The sequence below is a fragment of the Rhincodon typus genome, chromosome 18, assembly GCF_021869965.1.
Source record: "Rhincodon typus isolate 14 chromosome 18, sRhiTyp1.1, whole genome shotgun sequence".
NCBI classification, from domain to species: domain Eukaryota; kingdom Metazoa; phylum Chordata; class Chondrichthyes; order Orectolobiformes; family Rhincodontidae; genus Rhincodon; species Rhincodon typus.
In genome coordinates, this window is record NC_063349.1 from 18704349 (window position 1) to 18729497 (window position 25149).

The 25149-nt window shown below is 39.9% G+C and overlaps 1 protein-coding gene across 1 annotated transcript in view; it reads left to right on the plus strand.

Moving 5' to 3' along the window:
* Nucleotides 1-25149, plus strand: part of LOC109937248 (structural maintenance of chromosomes protein 1A-like) — a 138931-nt gene that overhangs the window by 51385 nt on the left and 62397 nt on the right. The window contains 7 exon segments of the mRNA XM_048607846.1: nt 645-824; nt 5450-5596; nt 5764-5901; nt 6206-6322; nt 8524-8630; nt 9550-9691; nt 22201-22346. Of these exon segments, the coding sequence (XP_048463803.1) occupies nt 645-824; nt 5450-5596; nt 5764-5901; nt 6206-6322; nt 8524-8630; nt 9550-9691; nt 22201-22346 (977 nt within the window).

A 25149-nucleotide genomic window follows, 5' to 3' on the forward strand; every position in this document is an offset into this window, starting at 1 on the left:
TCTAAAGAGTGAAAAAAGATCAAAGACAAGTATCCCTCACTAGAAATAGCAGTGGGACTAAATATATTTGTCATTTTTTTGATTGTAGGAACCACATAGTTTGATCTCCTTCTTCCTTTCTTCTAATCCTCCACACTCAGAAATGCAGTCTGTGCATTAAACTCAAGATCAGTCTTTCCATTAAACTCCATTCTGCGGGCCTTCACTTAAAGCTATTTACCTGTACTCAGCCCATAAGGTCTGATTATCACAATACCTGTGACCTTTCAGGTTGACGTTGCAGTTGCCTTATTTATTGTCTGCCCTGTTTACATTGAGGATAAAAATCTCCTCCAGTGTTCTACAATTCATGCTGGGAGGCATATCGTCATGGTTCGAAAAAATAGTCGTGTTGGAATTATATTTCTATGTTGAAAGACATAAAGTCCACACATATGCTTATGTCTTTCTGTAACCATTGGGCACTTTGAGCTGGGGTCACCCTTTTGAAGTGGCATTTTCATTTAAATTTATAAACTTCTTTTGATATTTTGAATTTTGTTAAAGCCCTAGGGGCTTTATCATGAATTTTGCCTGACTTGTTCTTTCTAAAATATATAAAAAGGTATGAAGGTGCAATGTCATCTTTTTTTAAATGATTACAGATAAAACCAGTCAATGAACAGTTGCGAGAAATTAAAGGAGCAAAAATGATGATTGATGTTGTTCAGTGTGTATCACCTCAACTGAAGAAAGTGCTACAGTTTGTTTGTGGCAATGGACTAGTATGTGAGACCTTGAAAGAAGCCAGGCAGATTGCGTTTGAAGGAGCAGAGAGGCTTAAAGTAAGCAAATCTGTCTATTCCTAAATAATACTAAGATTTAATTCTATTGAATTACATTAGGTATTTTGCATAGTCTATCAGATATCAAAATCAGATAATTGCTAAGGTGCAGAAGGAAGCCATTCAGCACATGGTAATTGCACCACCTTTCCGAGCAGTTTGTTTTAGTGCCAATCCCCTACTTTCTCCCTGTGATCCTGCATATTGTTTCTATTTAAATAACCATACAATGCCCTGAACCACTGTTCCAGGCAGTGCATCCCAGAAGGTAAGAGAGGAAGAACTGCTTTCCTGTTAGGTACAAATCTGAGTTGGATGTGTACGCCAATTTCCTGCTTCTTGCAGCGTTCAGTAAATTATCATCTTTTTATTCTCTTATGAACAAAAATATTGTTATTGTAGATGTGCAAGAAATTAGTTTTGAAAAGTGCATCAGGCAAAATTTCCCCTCCCTGGTGTGGCAAGAAAAGTGTCGCACAATACAATGTGAATGAAAAAAACATCAGACTCCTGATGTTGCCAAAGATTTTCATGAATTTTTCCTTCCAGCCGTAAATGGTGACAAGAATCTTGCTATTGAATGGTTTCTGTACATTTTTTCCATACATTTGCATCTCATACGGCCCCAAATCACTCTATTTGAATGCCACTAACAAACTGAATGGTGCAAATTGCCAACGGGTAAAACAGAGCTTGGATCCAGCAGCTAGAGCACACTGAATTTGTCACCCAGCAATATTGCAACTGCTTCTTCTAATGTTGCTGCATGCTCCATGGTCACCATTCTTCTCAATCCTTCATCCATACAAGTTGGCACTGGCAAACTACCAGTCTTGTCGCATGATTGTGCCTGCTGTCAGACCAACTTAGCATTTTAGTGCTTTACTTTGGAGCTCAGGGTCACCTTTGATTTGCATGCTTATGCCAGGTCATTTTGCATGCAGGTACAACACAATCCCAGCAGAGTCTAGGCATCTGTGTCCTTACAGTCCAGGAAATGTACACAGTCAGTACTGCGTGTCAAGTACAAGTAGTCTGGAGATTACAGATAGGGTCAATCAGGATACTGCTGAGAGACTAATCTGCTGGATTGGGGGTGGGGGGTGGGGTGGTTTGGGCCACAGTCAGTTGGCACCCTTCTGCAAAGTCGTCCTAGACTTTAGTTAATAATGGTTGGGGCAATCATGGACTCCGAGGGAAACAGACAACTCAATGGAATGGGCTTCACTGTACTGGGTCACTGAGGAAATGGTGATAGTGGTGGGAAGTATTTGAACATTGTGAATGGGAAAGGACTGAGAGCTCAGGAAGTATTGTTCAAGCAGTTTACTATAATTCTGGCTGCCTCATGAGGAAGGTTTAGTGCCACAAAGAGTGTGGAAATTTCCAAAGTCATATGGTCTCTGCTTCAACCAGGGCCATTGTGGAACAGGCCACAGGTCTCATTAAGGTGAGGTTTGCATGCGTAGGGCCGTCTGGCAGGCCTTACAAAATGGCCCGGAAGTGTAGCATTGTGGCATTGCTGTGTCCTTTAAACAGGAGCCAGCAAAGAAGGGATGTTCTGGATGCAGAGGAAACAGAAGATCAATAGCAGTCTTTTGAAATGAAGATGAGGTTGAAGATCAGGACATTGATCAAGAAGACTGTCTGAGATAATATGACAGCGCAGTTCACAGAGCATTGCAGAGCCTGAGAGGCCAGAGAGAACCTAATAACCACCTGCTTCCAGGATAAGTGAGCTGGGTTTGGACTTTGTTTAGTATTATGCAATTTTGTTCTTAATCTGTCAAGCAGCCCTCCTCAGTGCAGAGTATATGTGAACCTTGTAGTTTTTGTGGAACATGTTATTTTTGCAGTCCTTGATCTTTTGTGTCGCTGAATAAAGGTCTCATTGTCCATGTGATTGTATGCTGCCCTAGATGACAAAGAAAAAGCAAGATTCATTGAATGAGTTTGTTAACTTCTTACGGTGCTAAGGTTAGTTTGCTGTTAAGATAGTTGTTAGGAAATGATATTTGACCATTGTACAGTGAAGTTGCTCATGGTACCCAACAATTTGACAGGAGTCCTGAGGAACTTCCTTTTATTCTGTTCCATCATCAGTAGCACTTCATGTTATAGATTACTTTAGAAGATAAATTGCCTTGAATTCTTTGAGGATTGAACCTGTGAGAGGCATCACTTTGAGCAGCTTTTCTCACACACCAGTGTGCTATGAAGGAGAATATGTGAGGTGTCCATTGTGCATCTCTCAGCCTTGAATTGCTTTGCACTCTCCTGAAAAAGTGGTACACAGAATAAATCTTATTGATCAGAGATGGGTGGAATCATCACTATTTCTGTACTCCCAATCATAACGGTGTGTTTAAGTGTGGAATGATGTGTGCAGGCTTGGCTCTAGCACATTCCCAGCTCGTTGCATTCAGCCTCATTATTGACCACATTAAAAATGCCTTGGATGCAGTCCTTGATGTCATGGTTCAAGGATCCCTGACATCTGAGGCTATCTGCTGCCAAAATGTCAGATGCTTCTGAGAGATAAACAACACTTGGCGATTGCAACTTCTTTCATCCGAAGTGGCTCCTCATTCTGTGGTGGCACAGTGGCTCAGTGGTTAGCACTGCTGCCTCACAGCGCCAGGCACTTGGGTTCGATTCCACCCTCTGGTGACTGTCTGTGTAGAGTTTGCACTTTCTTCCCATGTCTGCATGGGTTTGCTCTGATTTCTTTGACTATCCAAAGATGTTCAGGTTAGGTGGATTGACCTTGCTAAATTGACCATTGTGTCCAGGGATGTATAGTTTAAGTGGATTAGCCATAGGAAATGCAGAGTTATAGGGATAGGGTAGGGGCTTGGGGTCTGGGTGAAATACTCTTCATTGGCTCAGTGTGGAATCGATGGGCCGAACAGCCTGCTTCCACACTCTAGTAGTTCTATGATTCTTACATGGATGTGACTTAACCAAGTATGAGAATGAAAATTGTACTGGAGGAGACATTTTAACAGTGCAGGTGAAACGGTACTTAAAAAAGGGAAACTTAGTTACACCCGTGCAACTTATGTGACCCCAGTATATTTTTTTCTGCCTCTGTTCCCAACTACATCTGAGTGCCGTCCAACTTCTGCAGTAGGAGTGGAGGAATTCAGCTCTGTGTTTGGCCCTGTCGACTTTGATTACTTGGTGTCTCCTTCCTAATCCCACCTCGGTTACCTTTAGGTTCTAGAGGGCCCAGGCCTGCTGAGTGTCTCCTGCTAAGATGCAGACTTGCACTCCTTAACTTGTACTGCAGCAGGCTTTTGGATCTCAGGCAGGGATATGGTAGAGCGGCCAGGCACTTCCGGAATTTCTGAGAGGATGCTTTTATAGTGCCTATCTGTAGCTCTTCCTCCGTCCCTGCCTGCTGACACCACTTTGTCTCTCTAAGAGGAGAGGGCACCCAGAGTGAGATTGAAGTGCTTCATCCTTCTCTTGCCTTGTCATTGATGCTGATCTGTGTCCATATCTGGCAGCCACTGAGCATTCTGCTGTTGCTGGTTCTCCATGATGCTAGCCAGCCTATCAGTATAGATAGCTAGGCACTTGCGCTGAAGCCAGCACAACACGGACAATGTTGGTGGACTCTGCCATCCTTTGTTCCAGCTTGCCGAGTGCCTGTGTCAAAGTTTCCTAATGTTTCTGTAGGTTGATCAATTCATTAATGACTTAGCAGGTGCCTGGTCTTTAGCATCTTACTAAGTGTCATTTACCTGGGGCAATTCTTCCTTGACTAGCTGTTGATATGTGTCAGCAATGTGTTCACCACATTATGCTCCCAAATATATTCTAGAAAGAGTATCATAGATACTAAAGTCCCTGAGCCGGTGGAAGGTACATGTGAATGCCTTGCTGGTGCATCCTCTGAGGCTTCTCCGGCTTCAGAGGTCGAGTTGGAGCTGAGGGTTTCTGATGCTGCCCTCTTGATGGAAATTCTCTGGGTGCTACTGGTATCTGCATATGAAAACAGAGAGAATTAGTTGTAGAGGATGCATAAACGCTTGTGCAGATCCAAAATGAGCTGGCACTGGTAATAATGGGAGAGTGCTTGTAAGCACAAAGAAGCTTACTGGGACTGTAGCCAATTGATGTCTACCTCTGCCCACATGGGCGGTCACGCTGTTCTTGTTCTTATTTTCTCCTTGTAGGGAGTGAGGAGACTGATGACTGCCAGTCTTCGATTACTCGACCCAATTATGGGCCAGTTTTCTTGCAATGAGACAAAAGGAGACATTGAGTACACAGATGCAGGAGCAGTTAGTAGTCGTACGTGAGCAGGATAAGTATTAAGAGTACATAGAAAGCACAGAAATTAGAAAAGATTAGATGTTTGTAAGGAGGACGTAGGTGATTGTCATTGAGAATTGTAGTTTATGCAGTGGCAAGAGTTGGTGAGAGAATTTTTGTACAGTGGTGTGATTGTAAAATGTAAACTATTTCTACCAAGCTGGATTTGGCAACGTTTGTTAACATGTTATGGAGTTGTTAGTTTCTGATAGGAATTTACTAGATTTGTATGCAGATGAATTTAACCACATTCTATGGTAAAGGTGTAGTTACTCTTTTACAACCCTCTTTTTACAACATAGACGGTGGCGTTAGATGGAACACTCTTCTTAAAATCTGGTGTCATTTCTGGGGGTTCCAGTGATCTGAAGTTCAAAGCCAGGTGCTGGGACGAGAAGCAGATCAGTCAATTGAAAGAAATGAAGGAGAAACTGACAAATGAACTTCGGGTGAGTTATGCTGATGTTGGTTATTCACATTACTTTTAAAGCTGAATGTACTCCTATTTGATGCATATGGATATTAAAGCTCTTCTTAAATTTACCTTTATTTCTATGGTCAAACAGAGCTAGATGTACAGAGTTGATACAGTAATGATTGTAACCTTGACTTACAGGAGTTAATGAAAGTGAATCGGAAGGAAGCTGAATTGAGGCAGTTGCAGGCTCAAGCCAAAGGGACAGAAACTAGAATGAGATATTCCTTCAGTGATGTGGAGCAAACTAGAAAAAAAAATCTGACAAATAGCTATATGGTAAGAATTTATTAAAAATTAAAGAACAAGGTTACTCATCCCATTTTAACTCAACTAACTTGAAAAATCCCAGAGTTCTTTCTGCTTTCAGTTGCTCTTAAATAATTTCACATTCTCTTTCTCTCCACTGTACAGAAAGTCCCCATTTTAAATTGCCCACTTCAGTATTGCTTTGTATGTAGAAAACAGGCACTGTGCCAGGCTGAATGTATTGAACAAAATATCCTTTTTATTTAAAGTAGCATGGTGAAAATGTATACATTCATGTGATTGTAAATACCCTATTTCATGAACTTTTAATTAGGAAAAATCAAAACTAGAAAGTGGACTGGCAAATCTGCAATCCGAAATGACCGTGGTGAGTTTGAATATCGAGGATAGACAGGTGAAAATGCAGCAGACTCAGAATCAAATGAATGAAGTAAGTACGTTAAATGTGTTACTAGATAATCCAATGTATGTTAGAATACATGTACTTCTATTTGATGCACATGGATATTAAAGCTCTTTATAAATTTATCTTTATCCCATGCAAAGAACTAACACAAAGGACTCCAAAAACCAAGCAAAAAAGTATATTTATATATACATTGCAATATATAAATACGTGCATAAGTAGTTACTTTCAAGTTAATCTGGGAAGTCCGAAGGCTGGATTTTTGTCCTAGTTTTGTGAAAAGTGAGTCGAATCAGTTCCTGAAATTGCCAACTTGAACTAATTACCTCCCCTCATGCTGGCCATATTTTCATTTAATGATGTAGATGGTCAAGGTTCAGGCCCTTCAAATCAGTAGGCAGGCCTGAGACAACATTGAAGATGTATTGGCGCCAAGGCGAGCTGGTTAAAAAGCCTTTCTGTTTTCAGGAACATCAGCCTACTTCTCCACATTGTTCTTTTACCAGCTTGACCTTAACCCCTCTCTGCCCTCACCCAGCCCAAGCTCCCTTGTAACCACCTACCTTGTCATACTCGCATGCCCTTCATTCCTCCTTATATGATCCCTGATATCCATGTATCCTGTTAGCTACTTTAGTTTTATCGATTCATGGGATGTGGGTATCGTAAAGGGGGGTTGTGAGCTACATCTTGAATGGCTGCAGTCCATTTGGTCGAGATAAAGCCACATTGCTGCTAGGGAGGGAATTGCAGGATTTTGACCCAGTGGCAGTGAAGGAACAGCAGTACATTTCCAAGTCAAGATGGTTAGTGGCTTGGAGGGTAACTTCCAAGTGGTAGTGTGCCCATGTGTCTACTACCCTTGTCTGCCCTTACCCAATGTCTGCTATGGATAGATGTCAGGAACTGTGTATTTGCAATGGGCAGTTGTTGAAATAAATGTAGAAATAAACTCAAACAATCTAATAGATCTGTCAGTCAAATGCGTACCACACAAGAAAACAAAATCTCCAGGCCAAATAAAAAGTGGTCATTGATATGTAAAGACATACGTCTATTGAGAAACCACATCAATGGCAGATAAACCTTTAATGTCTTTTTAAAACTGTCAGTCAAACAATATGCACAACCACCTGAAGAACTAAGTGCTTCATCAGCATTTTTTTTAAAAAAAAGCATTCATGTAGCTTCACCTCTCAAAACAAATCGTTGTAGCTTCACATAATGGAGCCTATTGAATAGGAAAGAACACATGGCAAGATTCTTTCCTAAGCCACACCAGGTGACCTGTCATTTAAAGAATTTCAGGAGGAAATGGCTGTTTTTATTTTTACCCCCTGACTTAAAGCAGCACCCAGTTTCTTTTCAAAGTTGGACATTTAAATCACTTCAGATCTAGATTCAGGATTTCCCAGGTGGTGGGAAAAGTACACAAATGCATCTCAACACTTTACACTTTACAACACTGAAGAATGTTCAATCACTGATGTAAAAATACGTCTAACTTAGACGATAACATATAATAATAATTGTAAATTGTCAAAATATTTAACACTTAGCTGTCACAATGTTCCTGCCTCCTCACAAGGCTTCCTCTAGTGCACCAAAGCGATTGTATGTGGTGAATTTCCCAATGACTTCTCAAACCCATCCAAGTCAAGTAAAAGACTGTGGGCATGAAGAATGGGCAGTAGGCTTAATTGTGCTACCCTGTCTAACTAAATATATTTTGAGTTTAACTTCCATACTTGAAGAACAGGCACATGGAAGAGATACGAGAGGCCCCCTTGTATGTGAAACCATGCCCTGTAAAAATCACTGAAGGGAGGAAGGGGAGAAAATTGGAAAAGAAAATATATAAGTATGCCAATAATTGTGCAAAAGGACTAAAGGACAGCCCCAATTCTAGGTTCAGATATGAATTGTCATTATAGTTATGATATCGTGGAGGTGATTTTCACTTTTGGCATGGATTAACTTTGTCCACTGAAGTCAGTGGAAAATGAGGATGCATAGTAAGCAACCTATATGAAACTCCCAGTTCACTACCTCACCAAAAGCCATAGTCTAGCTGATTGTTTTACCCATTTTCACCCTATGGTTCCCCATTTTTGTTTGGAATAGAAATCTTATTTGTAATGATGCACAATATTTCTAGATGAAATTTTAGGATGATGCTAAAGAAGTATCTTCAGAATAACTAGTTACTATTTTGTTCTGAATAGGTTGAAGATAGAGTGTTTGAAGACTTTTGTACCAAGATTGGTGTGGCAAATATTCGGGAGTACGAGGATGAGCATGTGAAGCAGTTAGAAGAAATAGATAAGAAAAGGTTATTCATTATTTGAGTAATACGTAACTATGATCCACTTATCTGGAAATGGGCAGCTTAAAGATAGGTGTTTGCTGTAATTGCATATAAAAATTGACTGCATTTGGTGACACTCAGGAGCATGCGCAGTAGCAGAGTGTTAGAATCCTTAAAAACACCTAAAAATGTAAAAAAAAGAGAAAAGTCATACTGGAGAAGAGAAAAAAATAATCAAAGTAACTTTTTTTTTTAATTTTTGAAAATCTACTTTACATTGTGAGCACACCTACAATATAGAACATACTTTTCAAAATTAAGAAAAGCTACTTTGTTTAACAATTTTTCCACTTCATTTTTTATTACATTTTTGGGTGTTTTTAAGATTTTTAATACTTTTAACTTCGCTACTACCGCACATGTGTATTCTCAAAGTGAAAAAAATGGAGATGAGCACGAGCAGCTGGAGTGCATCAATGGTGTCATTAGACACTTTGATCATTTTTAATGAAATAGCCTGCCACTAAAGGATTTTTAAATTTAAGCTGTTGAACTACAAATTGAAAGTTCATTGACATTTTGGGAAATAATTAAATCTGAAATAGGACAACAAACTTAGAATTAGGTTGAAAAATCAGCAGTGTCTGTTATGTTCCTAGGTACGACAGGTTAATGGAAATGTTCAATTGAGGATAATTTGCCCTTTGTACAACCCTGTCAGATTTTCATCCCATTGAAATTAATGGAGTGAAAACTCTTCTCCAATGACTGAGCAACCTATGCTGCCAGATTACTACCCAAGTGGTGAACATAAAAACTTGCCCTATTACATTATGTTAGCATTTATCCACATATTACTGTAAGTGATCTGGTCTCATTCGAAACAGGTTCTTGTTAGAATTAACATTTCACTATTTTGAAAGTATTCCTGCCTACATTGCAGATCAGAATTTGAGAACCAGAAAACAAGGCTTTCAATCCAACTTGAATATTCATATAGCCAATTTGAAGAAGATATAAAAAAAATCCAGAGGTGGAAGGAAACAATTGAGAAAGATGAAGAAGAAATAGTGAAGTTAAAGAAGGTATTAAGTTTGTTTAGAAATTCATGAATGAGCACATTCAAGAACTTTAGCTTCTTTGAAGTGGAGTTAATTGAATATATTCCTTTTCAATTTTACTAATACTGCAAAAAAGTTGAACTTAATCACAATTTAAAAAGTAGTAATCTCAGAATATCTTTTGTAGATCAGCTGAAGTTTTGATTGTTTTCCAGTTACTGACCTAGTTTTACTTGCTGTTCTGTTTATATTCTAAATGTCACCGGTAGGTTGTGAAGTGACAGCATACTCACATAAACAGAGCTTGGTAGTGGAATGGCAGCTGCCTGGAGCAAAAACTGGAACTACTATATAATGACAGTGCAGGATGGAGTTGTCCTAAACACGATTCACTGAAATCTGAGAACATTTCACGTCCTGCTGCAATAATCATTAAAAATAATTCATTAGAAAAACCGAATCTTTAAAAAAATGTTCTTAAGATAGATTTTACCTGATTTTCGGAGATTTTTTCCAGTGTCCCGATTGCTGTAAATACTGACTTGATAGAGGCTGACTTTACAATGCAGGCTGCTCATATATGGGTGACCTGCTGTCAAATTAATAGATTTCTGCTGTTTGTGTGTTTAAAACCCTTGGGCGAATGTAGAATAGGCTATCGCTGTCATTGGTTGCGGGAGATTCAATAGAAGGGAAAGTCATCACAGTTTAGCATATTGTCCATGGTATCCATACATGCATAGGTGCACCTTGGCACGGAAGGTTATATCATGGCAAAATAATGCCGCTGTGTCTGAGCATGTCCCAGTGGCCATTTTATCAGCCATTTTCGGATTCAGTGTAATCACTATGAAATAATACACATCTCTGAGATGGATTTCTTTCTGTAGTTACAAAACAAGTCAGCCTTTAAATTTATTTGGATAACCCACCTCCATGAATCATAAAGTAAGACTGGATGTGTTTTATGTTAATCAGCTGTCACTTTGCGTTTCAGCTCCACCTCATCCCATTTCTCCAACCAGATTAGGGTTTAAGTTAACCCGTGTTATGCCCATGTTTTGAACATACAACGTGTGCATAACAACTGACTAAGCAGTGTAAGTGTTGGCATCCTGTCTACACAGATATTCATTTCACTGCTAAATTTATTTTTAGAGAAGATTTAGGGAATCCTTAAATTTTCGGCTGCTCCAGAAGACACTGATAAAAGGATATAAATTTTTTAAACAGACTTTTAAAAAATTCACTCTGAGGAGCTACGAGAAGTGGGGATGATCCACTCAATTTCGTAGTCCTAGCAGTCTAGTCTACTACATGGAACTCAGCTATAGACTGCTGCTGGTGGCTCAAAATTGAATTTTCTTAATGGAAAATGCTGGTGTTAGAAGCACGTCAAGGGCCATGCTCTCATCTCAAATATGTAAATGAGGCTAAATTTTCGTACAGCCTCAGGCTTCACTGTTCAATTTATGTACTACTCACACAGCACCAGATCTTAATTTCTATGTCATTCTGCTTCATTTTTGTTTTTAATTTATAACACCTTTTTCTTTAATTGTATTGAGTTTAGTTTGCTTTGATTGTCCACTTGCATTTTATCGGTATATCCTTTAATTCCTGAGGGTTAGAAGGTCTCAAAGGGATGGGCAGAGTAAGGTAGAGTGAAAGTGAAGCAATTTCTGTGGTTGTGGTGATAGTAGAAAATAGTGATTTAAGTGAGAAAGAAGATATAATCACAGCAAAGAGAGATTGTAGACCAAGGTGTGGACTGGCTAGTTTAGATCAAGATCAGAGACGAAGAAGGAGAGGCAAGATAATGCAAGTCAGGGGCTTATGAGAGTATAGGTCATGTAGGAGAAGATTCCAGGAGAGGGACAAGATTTAGAAGAGTAAACAAATAGAGGAGAGTTTGGTCTAAAAGTGCAAAATCAAAATCATCAGAGAATTTAACTGCATTGCTGAACCAATAATACAAGTATATGGGAAAGAGGACAGGAAAATAGAGATGAGAGGATGGAGAAGAGAATAGGGAAGGATAAAAAGTTGAAATGGAGGGCTGTTGGAGGGAAGGTTGCAGAAGCGAAATCTGAGAGATTTAATTGGTTATGTTATAAAAATGAGAGTCATGATTTTAACTCATGGGAACAATCAGTAATACCTGATGGGTAGAATCAATGTGAGCCCCAGCTGTTTTAACTTGTCCTAATGAACATTTGAAAGGCAGACTGCCCCCTCAATTGCCTGCAATATCAGGCAGTCCAACTTGCTGAACCTTGTACTTTGCAACAGTACTTAAAGTAGGAATGCAATCTTCCCTTATATTGTTGTTTAAAGAGGCGTGGATGAAGATTGTAACACTGATTGCCTCAAGGTCCTGTTGTCTTCCTGGGTGTCCTAGTGAAAGAATGAACATGTTCGTTTCCAGCACCTTGCTAATGCAAGCCTGGACAGAGATGGCTGATGCGATCAGTGACAACAGCTCTTGAGGAAAGCAAATAAATGAGTTTAGCAGCAATGATGAATATATCTTTTCATTTCTCCATCTCTTTCACCCAGGCCTCAAAATGCTCATCTCGCACCACCCAAACTACTGTCAACTATTATTCCACTGCTTTACCTCCATCTTGACAATGTCATCAACACACTAAAATGCCTCTTGCATTCCAAGCATATTCACTCTGTACTTCACATTGAATATAATCACCACTCATACCTCGCATCCTACCACCAATGTAAACTTGTGCGTATTTTAACTACTCCTTACAAAATTCATATCACACACACATTCCTTGACATTCATCAATGGTAGACGGGTTAGCAAGGTTAGATCACATGGAATACAGGGAGAGCTAGCCATTTGGATACAAAATTTGCTCGAAGGTAGGTGACAGAGGGTGGTGGTAGAGGGTTGCTTTTTGGACTGGTGGTCTGTGACCAGCAATGTGCCACAAGGATCGGTGCTGGGTCCACTGCTTTTTGTCATTTATATAAATGATTTGGATATGAACGTAGGAGGTATGGTTAGTAAGTTTGCAGATGACACCAAAATTGGTGGTGTAGAGGATAATGAAGAAGGTTTCTTCAGAGTACACTGAGATCTTGATCAGATAGGCAAACGGGCTGAGGAGTGCTGGATGGAGTTTAATTTAGATAAATATGAGATGCTGCATTTTGGTAGGGCAGCACTTATACACTTAATGATAAGGTCCTGGGGAGTGTTTCTGAACAGAGCGACCTTGGGGTGTAGGTTCATAGCTCCTTGAAAGTGGAGTTGTGAGTAGACAGATTGTTGAAGAAGGCATTAGGCATCCTTGCCTTTATTGGTCAGTGCATTGAGTGTAGGAGTTGGGAGGTCATGTTGTGGCTGTTGCTATAGAAAAGATGATGTGAAACTTGAAAGGGTGCAGAAAAGATTTACAAGGATGTTGCCGTGGGTTGGAGGGTTTGAGCTATAGGGAGAGGCTGAATAGGTTGAGGCTATTTTCCCTGGAGCATCAGAGGTCGAGGGGTGACATTATAGAGGTTTATAAAATCATGAGGGACATGGATAGGGTGAATAGCCAAGGTCTTTTTCCCTAGGGTGAGGGAGTCCAAAACTAGAGGGCATAGGTTTAAGATGAGAAGGGAAAGATTTAAAAGGCACCTAAGGGGCAACATTTTCACACAGAAGGTGTACGTATGAAATGAGCTGCCGGAGGAAGTGGGGGAAGCTGGTATAATTGCAACATTTAAAAGGCATCTGGATGGCTATATGAATAGGAAAGGTTTAAAGAGATATAGACCAAATGCTGGCAAATGAGTCTAGATTAATTTGGAATATCTGGTCGGCATGGACAAGTTGGACCGAAGTGTCTGTTTCCGTGCTTACATCTCTATGATTCTATGACCTCTTTATATTCGTTCCATCCTCCTTTTTCTAAATCTTTGTTCACGTCTACTCTTTGCATGGTTCTCAAACATTTTTATTTAACTTCTTAAAACACTCACTAACTCCTCCCTCTTTCTCTGCAGAACAATTTCACACTTAATGTCATAGAGAGATGGGTGGTATGCCTGGCATCATTGCCCTCCACAAATGCCAAACAGGGATCCCTAGATATTTGATCCAGGTGGGTAGAGTCTTAAACAATAGGGAAGTGTCTGGTAGCAGACGAAATAGGGTGTTGGCATAACTCTTGTATCCCTCTTTTTAAATCAGCACAGAAGGCAAGCCTAGTGTGTATTCTCAAGTATTCCACCTTCACTCTCCTACCCTAACTATTGTCTTTCTGTTTCTTTGAGAGCTTTCTCAATATCAAGGCATTCCTGTAGAGAAGGACTCCAGAGGAGAACAATCCTGTGAATGCAGAGCTAAGCACTCCAGCCTTTCCTAGGCATAGCTCAGAGATTGGCATTTATTTTAGCCCAGTCGTAAAGTAAATTAACATATAGTAAAACACACGGTTCCAGTAGGTTGCAATAGATACTAGTGGCACATTCAATTCGGGGGGTGCTGTGCTGTTGATGACAGAAAGGAACACATTGAGGTTCCAACCATTGGAAGGTAACCTTATGCAAACAATTATGAGTTGTTGGAAGGTGTGCTGAAGAAGTCAATACAATAGATTAATGTCCACTTCCATATTGAATGATTTCACCACTATGCAATTAACCTTGAATAGCTTGGCCATTTCCAGGGACACTGCAGCTAGGTTTTCAACAGGATTTCACACGAGCACACTTGGCTGATCTAGTGGAAACTGAAACGGTTGCCTTGTAAATACTGGGCACTATATTGAAGAAACTGGTGGAATGAATGGTTTTGGATTTTGAAGATATTGATCATTTTTGGAGGTGACCTAAAACCTGTGAAACAGCTAAAAAATAAGTAAAAACCGAAAGAACTGCAAATGCTGTAAATCAAGAACAAAAACAAAGTTGCTGGAAAAGCTCAGCAGGTCTGGCAGTATCTGAGAAGGAAAAAACAGAGTTAACGTTTCGGGTCTGGTGACCGTTCCTCAGAAACATTAACTCTGTTTACTCTTTCACAGATGCTGCCAGACCTGCTGAGCTTTTCCAGCAACTTTGTTTTTAAAGCTAAAAAAAAACTTGAAGGAAAATCACTCACGTAAGGTCAAGTGGCTCATAATTGTTTTGGCATTTACAATATAAATTTAAAATGTTCCAGCGGAAAAAAAGACAAACACTTAAAATTAACTGTACCAGGGATGAAAAATATTTACCATTTAGAATATTTCTTTCTTTGTTTCTCAGAGACCTGCCGATTTAAATACCTATTCCAACCTTCCAACCAAAGTTTAAAAGAAATCGCACATGTCAGTAGGAAGTCATTGCAAAGTTGTGAGCGGAAAAACAGCAAGTGTAGGAGATACAGAGTTGTACATCTAATCACAGATTCTATCTCTGCTGCATGGCTGTTTCAGGTTATTAAATCAGTAGTTCCCTCTGTCATGATCTTGCTCCTTCTTCAGAGATAGAATCTGTGATTAGCAGAACAGTGGACGATGGGAGAGAAGAAATCTTTAATTGGACCTGGAACAGCCTAGACATTGAATCTGTAGGAGAGATGAGAGGAAGAAATGGCATAGTAGTAGGGACACTGGACTAGTAATCTAGAGGCCCAGGTCATGTTCTAGACAACCACATTCACATCTTACCATAGCAGATGGTAAAATTTGAATTCATTAAAGATCTCAAATTAAAAGTCTAATGATGACCCTGAAACTATTCTCATTTGAAAAAACCTGATTCACTAACATCCTTTAGGGAAGGAAATCTACATCCATTCTTGGTCTTGTTGCAGAGGACTCTTAAACCACTGTTTTATCAACACAAAAAACTGTGAAACTGGATGTATCACCTGACATGAACTAAAGCAACGGAAACAACAGCAAACACAGCCCTGTTAAACTTACAAAAATAGAAATTGCTGGAAAAGCTCAGCAGATCTGGCAGCACCTGTGGAGAGAAATCAGAGTTAATGTTTCAGGTGAGGAAGGGTCACTTGACCCAAAATGTTAACTCTGATTTCTCTCCCCAGATGCTGCAAGACCTGAACTTGCCAGCAATTTCTGTTTTTGTTTCTGATTTACACCATATGCAGTTCTTTCAGTTTTTAAACCTACAAAGCTCTCTTTACTAACATCAGGGATCTAGTGCCAAAATTGGAAGATCTGTCTGACACACTGGTCAAGCAATAACTTGACAAACTCACGGAATCATACCTGACATACAATGTCCCAGAAACATCAACCCTAGATTTGTCCTTTGCCATCGGTAGGACAGGCCCAGTAGAGGTGACGCACCGTGATATACAGTCAAGAGCGAGTTGACCTTGAAGTCTTCAACATTGACTCTGAACTCCATGGGATCTCAATGCATCAGGTCAAACATGGGCAAGGAAACCTGCTGATGACCAAATACCATGCCTTCGTAAGACCATAAGAATTAGAAACATTAAGCCCCCAAATCTGCTCTGCCATTCAATAGAGTCATGGCTGGTCTCACATTCCTCATATCCACTTTGCTCTCCTTTCCCCATTACCCTAGATTTCCCTCCTGAACAAGAATCTATCTATCTCGGCCTTAAATATACACAAGAACTGTGCTCCCACAGCTCTCTGTGGCAGGGAGTGCCAAAAACTGTCAACTCTCTGAGAGAAGAAGTTCCTCCTCATCTCAGTCTTAAATTTGACACCCCTTACTTCTGAAACTATGACCTCTGGTCCTAGACTTTCCATGAGGTGAAGCATCCTCTCAGCAATTACCCTGTTAAGCCTGTTAAGAATCATATATGTCTCAGAGATCACTTGTCATTCTCCTAAACTCCAATGAGTAGAGTCCAAACCTGTTTAATCTTTGCTCATAAGACAATGACTTCATACCAGTGATCATCCTAGTGAACCTTCTCTGAATCACCTCCAATGAAATAATTACCTTAAATAAAGGGGCCAAAACTGCTCACAAAGCTCCAGGTGCACCTTGTACAGTTGGAGTAAGATTTTCCTACTCTAATATCCTCTTCAAGTAAAGACCGATATTCATTAGGCTTCCTTATTACCTGCTGCACCTGTATGCTAGCTCTCTGTATTTTGTGCACAAGTACCCTAAGTTCCTTTGTATTGCAGCTTTCTGCAGTTTCTCTCCATTTAAATATTGTTTTTGTTCTCCCTTCCAAAATGAGCAACTTAACACTTTTCCACATTATAACCCATTTGCCACTTTATTGTCCACTTAATTAACCTATCAATATCTCTCTGTAAACTGTTTGTATACTTCTCACAACCTGCCTTTCCATCTATTTTTGTGCTGCTTTTGCAAATATGGCTACAGTACATACACTTCCTTTCTACAAGTCATTAATACATATTGTAAATAGTTGTGGTCCCAGCACTGATACCTGTAGAACCCCTCTGGTTACAGGTTGCCAACCTGAAGAAGAACCCCTTATCCCCACTCACTGTTTCCTACCCATTAGTCAGTTCTCTATCCATGCCAATATAATATCTCCAACACTGTGGGCTGTTAGCTTATAACTTAATCTTTTATGAAGTAACTTGTCACGTGCCTTAAAGTCCAGATGCAACAGATCTACTGGTTCCCTTCTATCTATTTCAGGTTGAGACTTTCTTGAAAAACTTTAATAAATTAGTAGGCACAGTATCCCTTTCATGAAGCTATTCTGACTCTGCGTGATTAGATTGTGATTTTCCAAATGTTCCGCTATTATTTTCTTAATTATTGATTCCAATACTCTTTCAACCATAAATATTAAGCTAATCGGCCTATAGTTACAAGTTTTTGCCTCCCTCTCTTTTTGAATAGGGGTGTCACATTAGCAATTTTCTAATCGTCAGATACTTCTCCAAAATCCAAGGACTTCTGGAAAATTGCAACCAATGCATCCCACTATCTTTGTAGCTACTTCTTTTAGGATCTTAGAATATAAGCTATCAGGGCCTTTATCTGCCTTTAGTCCCATTAGTTTGTCTCATACTACTTCTCTAGTGGTGGTGCTGGAGCTCTGCTGTTCACAATCTCTATAAATGATTTGGATGTGAGGAAAAAAGATGTTCAAATTTGCTGATGACAAAATTAGTTGGAAATATAAATTGCGAGGATGATGCATGCAGACTTCACAGGTACTTGAAGAGGATAAATGAAAGGGAATGAAAATGACAAATGGAATACAGCAAGATCTGTAGATGCTGGAGTCAGAGTCAATGCAGTGTGGAGCTGGAGGAACACAGCAGGGCAGGCAGCATCAGAGGAGCAGGAGCATCGACATTACGGGCTTAGACTCTTCATCAGGACTGGCTGATGTCCATTGGGGATGAGCTGGTTGCATAGGCAGGTACTGAGAAAGGAGATGTGGCAGTAATAATGGATTTGTTTCAGTATGTAGTCCAAGAGCTTCAGGGCGGAGGAGATCACTAGTGGGTTGCAGTGGGAGAGAAATCAACAAAGGTCTTCTGGAGGGAGGAGGACAACTTCTTCAAGGTGGGCATCCTTGGAAGAGGTTTTGCAGTAGGATTATAAGTCACTAACAGATAGCAAGAACTGCAGATGCTGGAGTCAGAGTCAATACAGTGTGGAGCTGGAGGAACACAGCAGGTTCAGGCAGCATCAGAGGAGCAGGAGAGCCAACGTTTTGGACCTAGACCCTTCATCAGGATTGGGATGTCCTGATGAAGGGTCCAGGCCCGAAACATCAACTCTGCTGCTCCTCTGATGTTGCCTGCCCTTCAGTCTTCCTGTAGCTGTGCTGTGCTGTGCTGTCTTCCTGTTGCCCCGTCTCTGCCTTAGAAGTATCTGGTTGCAGGATGACTAGATCTTCTCACCCAGTCAGATGCCTCATTCCCAATGGAGCAATTCAACCCTGACCCAAGCACAGTCGACTTCAGGCTCTGGCTCCAGCCCAGGTGGATTCCAGCCGTTAATGGTTTCAGCCATGTCCTGTTAGTGCCACGTTTGGCTTGGCTATGCAGAACTGTGTGTTCCTTGCCTCCCAGGAGAGAGAAGGCTTCACTGAATCTTCTTTCATCACAGCTGATTTTGGCTGGAAACTGCATGAGTAGTTTGAATAATGTTTAAACTAAGCATTCTAAATTCTTATTTTTATATTCATATATGTTTATAATATACAAACTTTAATAATAACATATCAAACTTTACTTTGATGCTTCATTACTGTTTTTGTTTTGCTGGCCTCTAGGGTCACGTTAATCAGGAGTTCTTTTATATATTTGTTCATGGGATCTTGCCCATCTCCAATTGCTCTGAGGAGGTAGGCTGGATTAAAAGGAGATCACATTGGAAAATAGTTTGTGAAACACTGCTGTAGCCGTTTGCTTCTTTTTGCATGTACACAATCCTTGTTTTGGTCTTCACACCATATCATGCCCATTAACTGCATTGAATGCTGAATTTACTTTATTGATTCTATACAAATGCGCTGGTCCTGATAATAATCAAAGGTAAACACAGGGAAAATGTTTATACCTACTTGAAGCCTAACAATTCCATCCATTTGAAATGGCCTAGACATACTTACATTTCACTACAGGTCATAAACTGCGCTACAATTAGATGATTCCTTGTCACAAAAAAATCACATCATTGGGTACTCAGTTACTCTCATCCCTGGCTATGAGCCCTGGTACAAATTGTTACAGTGCCAAGTGTGGGAGTTAAGTGAGGCTGTGAATGGTTGATAAGAGATTGTTGGATAATGAGTAAAGCCCGGTGTGCTAACCAATGTAGTGTGAATTTGTTGGTTAAGTTGTTAGACTATCATGATGTTCAGACATATTGATTGATCTTGTGAGATCACTAAACTTCTTTTGACATTGTATACTTTTCAGGGCTAAACTGATGGTATTGACTGTATTTGTTACCTACTCCCACTGCCTTCTCAAAATCCTGGCCCACTGAGGGAACAACACTTGTACCTTCCTGTAAACCTCTGCAATGACATCCACGAATCTTGTAGGACTCTTTGACCTGTTTTGCAAGCATTGCAGCTTCTTCGTGGTCTTTGTTTTTTTAAGCCATTTTCAGTACTGCTGCGGCAGAATACACTTTGCCTTTAAGAGGTACAGTTTGGCTTTTAGTAGTGCAGACCAACTCGTAGTGAAAGATCAGACAGTCTGGAATAATGATTTAATCCATTATATGTCAGAGAGCAGGGGCCTCCTTACTTTTATCAGAAAATTGTTTTTACTTTAGTAGTTTACAATAAGTGAGGTAAATATTGAAAGCCATTAACTTGTCTTTGGCTCAGGATAATTAAGGATTGATTTTTGCTTAGAAAACCCAGAGATTAAAAACATTTAGGACAGTTCAGAGGAGACCTGACTGGGGTCAAAAGCTGATACAGTTTCTATCCTAGAAAGGATGGAACAGTTCAGGGTTACCCAGTATAAAAACTCAGTTTGTGAAACTTCCAACAGTAATGTTTGTTTAGAAATGAGCAGGTTATTACAAGCTGAGAAAGTCTAAGCTCTTAGATTCGTAAGTATTTGTATAAGAAGACTTTACAGTTCAAATGGAAGGTCTGGGAAGAATCAGTTAAGTCAAACTTAAAGATTTAGTATCAAAGGGTAATTCCTCCAGATTTTGGTATCTGTGATGGATAGTGTCAGGAAACTGGATAATACTATGTTTTGCCATGTGTTTTCAGAACTTTAAAACTGTGTTCTATATTTAGACGACTTGATTGTTTTATTTTGGCTTTTGTGTAATAACTTCTGTTGTTAAAGATATTCTTCAGTATTTTGCGACTGTATTTCAGTGACTGACCACAGTGTTAACTAAAATAAAAAAAGAACATGACCTATCAAACCAGATTTCATTCTGGGATTTGACTTGTCCAGTAGTACCATGCACTAGAATCATAAAACTAGCCTTATACAAATTTGAAGCCCCAGGTAAAGCATGCATGCCACGCAACAGTGCATTCAGCATTAGCTGCATGCATCATCATAATAAACACAGAGTTTATCTCTGTGTGCATTCTGATTAATTGCGCATCATGATCGCCATACTTGATTTTAGGGGTTACCCAATTTAGACCACTTTTAGCCAGACTGAGAAATTATTGGATCATAAGGGGGTTGGAAAGGTATTTCAATGGTAGGTGCAATAAATATTGCAGCTAAAAGTGAGCATTTATAATTGAATTCTTCATGGGACCAAGCGAGCATACAATTTTTCAAAATCTTTTGAAATGAAATGTTGTATTTTATCTATTATTGTAAAAAAAATGAGCTAAATAGTCATTGTCATCCCATAGTGTTGCAAGATTTTCAAATTGAAATTAGGTTCAATTCAGAAAGTCATGGAAGTGTTACATTGCAGAAGGAAGCAGCTTGGCCCATTGTGTCTGTACTGGCTCTCCAAATGAGCATCATGAATTAGTGCCATTCTCCTGCCTTTTCCCCATACCCTTGCACAATGTAAACAATCAGCTAATATCCTCTTGAATGTCTCAATTGAACTTGCCTCCATTACTCTTCCAGATAGTGCAATCTAGATCTGAAACACATGTAAAAAAGCTAATTTGCTTTCATATCCTCCCTACACTTTGCTTCTTCACCACTTGTTAAAAATATCTGATGTCTGCAAAAATAGTTACTACTGTTAAGCCAATTATGAGGAGATTTACAGCATCAGCTTGGTAATAAGACTTCATGAGACTTGATCCTCTCTGGGGGTGTCTAGCTTCTCTTTAATAGCTATCCCACACCAGCACAACTGAAATCAAAAATTCAGAGGTGGTTTAGCTTTTCCAGCTTTGCATTTTTATCTAAATCTTGCGAGATGAACACCAGGAGCAAGGATCAATGTTGCTGATCTGATTGTTATCTCAAATCCACATTCATGACTATCAAATAACATTTGACTCCTTTGCTTAACTAGAATCTATCTACCTGTGCTCTAATGATATTCGAAGGGCTCTGCTCCCACCACCTTTTCAAGAGAGTTCCAAAGCCTCACCGCCCTCAAAGAAAAACATTTCACTTAATTTGCTTTACAGGGGTGACATGTGATTTTTAAACAATGAGCCCTGGTTCTAGATTCTCCTATGAAAAAAATATTCTCACTAAATCTACCTTGTCAAGACCCTTCAGGTTCTGACGTTTCAGTCCAGTCATCTCTTATCCTTCTAAATTCCAGCAGATACAAGCTAGCCTGTCCAACCTTTCCTCATAAGACAGCACGCCTAATCCAGATATTAATCGACTAAACCTCTCTGAACTGCCTCCAATGCATTTACATTCTTCCTTAAATAAGATTACCAATACTGTGCATAGAACTCTAGACATGGTTTTACCTGTGTCCTGAGTAACTGAAGCATAACGTCCCTTCTTTTGTATTCAATTCCTCATGACAAAGATTACTTGCTGAACTTTCATGATGCCTTTTGTGTACTGGATTGCCTGTTGCATTTATCTGTGGACATCCCCATTCATGCAGAAGTAGAGCTTCTTTCAGGTGATGTTAACTGCAGTTTCTATTGTAAATCACAGGAGGAGATGGAGTTAATGAAAATTGTAGATGAAGCCTTGGTGATACAGCAGGATCTCAATAACAGACTATTAATTAAAAAGACACACGTCAAGGATGCACAAAAGGAGCTTGATGAAGTTAGGAAGAAATTATCTAATATCAGCAGGTATGTTTTGTTAATTATCAAAGCACCATCAGATACCTGTTGTGAATAAACAAACTACTAGCTGGACTAATAATTCCAGTTAAAGCAGAACCAGTCATCTGTTTTTCGCATTTTGGTAATACTTCAAATTTATTTTTTAAATATTTTAAGTTATTGATGGGAAATTTGATATGAATCAAATACAACGTACTCACTTCTCAGAGTGAATAATCATTAATATTTTGTGAATTACAGGACAAAATCTTTGTTATTTTGTTCTAAGTGTGGTGGTGGAAAGGGAATGGGCAGGATGTCTCCCCTCCCTTGCAAACAGGGAAGCCCACTCAAGCTTGTGCCTAATTGAGCACATAAGGTCACTCAATGGGCTTTCCACCAGGGTCCCTTCCTGTAATAGCAATGTTTCTTCCAATATTCCCCTCGCCTCCCCACTTGAGGCTGCTGGGCAGTGGGAGATCAGCAGCCATTGTGAACGACAGCATTGTGTCAGAAGCCAAAGCTTCTAGCGACACTGTAATTTGGAAGTCCATGAGCAGCAAGCATGTGAAATAACTTAGAGGGAGGGGTTGTGGGTTGGGGCCTGCAGGAGAGAAGGCAGTCAGGTGTATTCAACAAAAAGGATGAGGGTGATTTCAAATGGCTGTCTCATTCATGTCCCTGATCGTCCTCAGATTGAGGCGCTGGCAGGCGGGCCACTCAGTAGTACCAGTCAGGATGGTAGCCAGTGATGTCACCTGCCTGGATCTTAACTCCCTACCTCGGGAAGGTTGTGGGGAAACTCTCCAAAGGCTACCTGCTCAACTATCTTGCCCTCCTGTCAACTTTACTGCCCTTTTTCAGGAAGTCTTTATACACAGTTCTAGTTCCTCGTACTAAATAAATTTAATTGAATATTAATTTGATCTGATTTATTATTGTCACATAGAATCATACAGCATGGAAACAGACCCTTCAGTCCAACTCGTCCATGCTGACCAAGTTTCCCAAACTAAGCTAGCCCCATTTGCCTGCGTTTGGCCCATATCCCTCTAAATCTTCCCTATTCATGTACCTGTCCATTTTGTCTTTTAAATGTTGTAACTGTACCCACATCTAACACTTTCTCTAGCTGTTCATTCCACACACGAACCACCCTCTGTGTGGAAAAGAATTGCCTCTCAGGTCCCTTTTAAATCTTTCTCCTCTCCCCTTAAAAATGTGCCCTCTAGTTTTGAACTCCACCAGCCTACGGAGAAGACCTTTGTTATTCACCTTATTTATGCTCCTCATGATTTTATAAATTTCTATAAGTCACTCCTCAACCTCTTTACGCTCTAGTGAAAAAACTCCCCACCTCTGCTTATAACTCAAACTCTCCAGTCCCAGCAACATCCTGGTAAATCTTTTCTGAACCTTTTCCAGTTTAGTAATAATCTTCCTACAATAGGGCGACCAGAATTGTACACAATACCCTAAATGTGGCCTCACCCACATCCTGTACAACCTCAATATGACGTCTTAACTCCTGTACTCAATGAAAACTGAAAGAACTGCAGATTGGTGAATTAGGAACAAAAGCAGAAGTTCTGGAAAAGCTCAGCAGGTCTGGCAGCATCTGTGAAGAAGAAAATCAGAGTTAACGTTTCGGGTCCTGAGTTCTGAGGAAGGGTCACTGGACCCAGAATGTTAACTCTGATTTTTTTTTCTTCACAGATGCTGCCAGACCTGCTGAGCTTTTCCAGCAACTTCTGTTTTTGTTTCTGTACTCAATGGTCTGAGATATAAAGGCAAGTATGACTCACTAATGTCCTTCAGGGAAGGAAAGCGCCATCCTTACCTGGTCTGACCTACATGTGACTCCAGACCCACAGCAATGTGGTTGACTCTTAACTACCCTCTGGGCAATTAGGGATGGGCAATAAATGCTGGCCTAGCCAGCGATGCCCTAATCCTGTGAACTAATAAAGAAAACAAAAATGCTAAAGACTTCCTTAACCACCCTGCCTTCCTGCGACACAATTTTCAAATAACTATGTTCTTTGGGTTTCTCTGGGTTTCTCTATTCAACAACATTGCCCAGTGGAGTCATGATTGCCTGTTTTAATTATTCTGATAGATGCTAAAAACTCCAGTGTGCTATTTTACAGATAGGAAAAACCATTTTGCTCATCTTAAAGCTTCCACTTTCAAATAACTTGAACATTTCTCCCCAAAACTCAGTAAGATCCAAATCCTTCTTAAAACTTCTCCATTTCACAATTTGGGATTTTATTTCTTAAGATCATACCAAGTAGGAACAGGAGTGTGCCATTCAATCCCTCAAGCCTGCTTCATGAAGATCATGGCTGATCTGTTTGGGACCCCACCTTTACATCCCTGCCTGTCCCCCATAATCTGTGACTTCCATGTCAATCAAAAATCAGTACAGCCTTGAAACATATCCACCGACCCAGCCTGTGCTATTTTCTTTTGAAAAGTATTCCAAAGACTAATAAGCCTCAGAGAGAAGAAATTCTTCCTCATCTTCACCTTAACTGAGCCACCCCTTTATTTTTAAACCATGAGCCCATGTTCAAGATTACTCAGTCTCTGTGAGGAGAGTGGTCTTAAAATTACCTTTCACTGGTTTCACCACTGTCTCCTTTTCCATTAGAGTTTAATTTAAAGCAGTATCTGAATTTTACCAGCGGTGAATGCCCTCTGCTGGTTTATATAGTCCGGTTAAATCTTCAAGCATGAAAACACACAGCTTTGTCCAAATGTGGAATTTTAGCACTTTTTAAGCCACTCAGGTGTCTTTCTGTCAAGTGCCTGTGAAATGGATGGA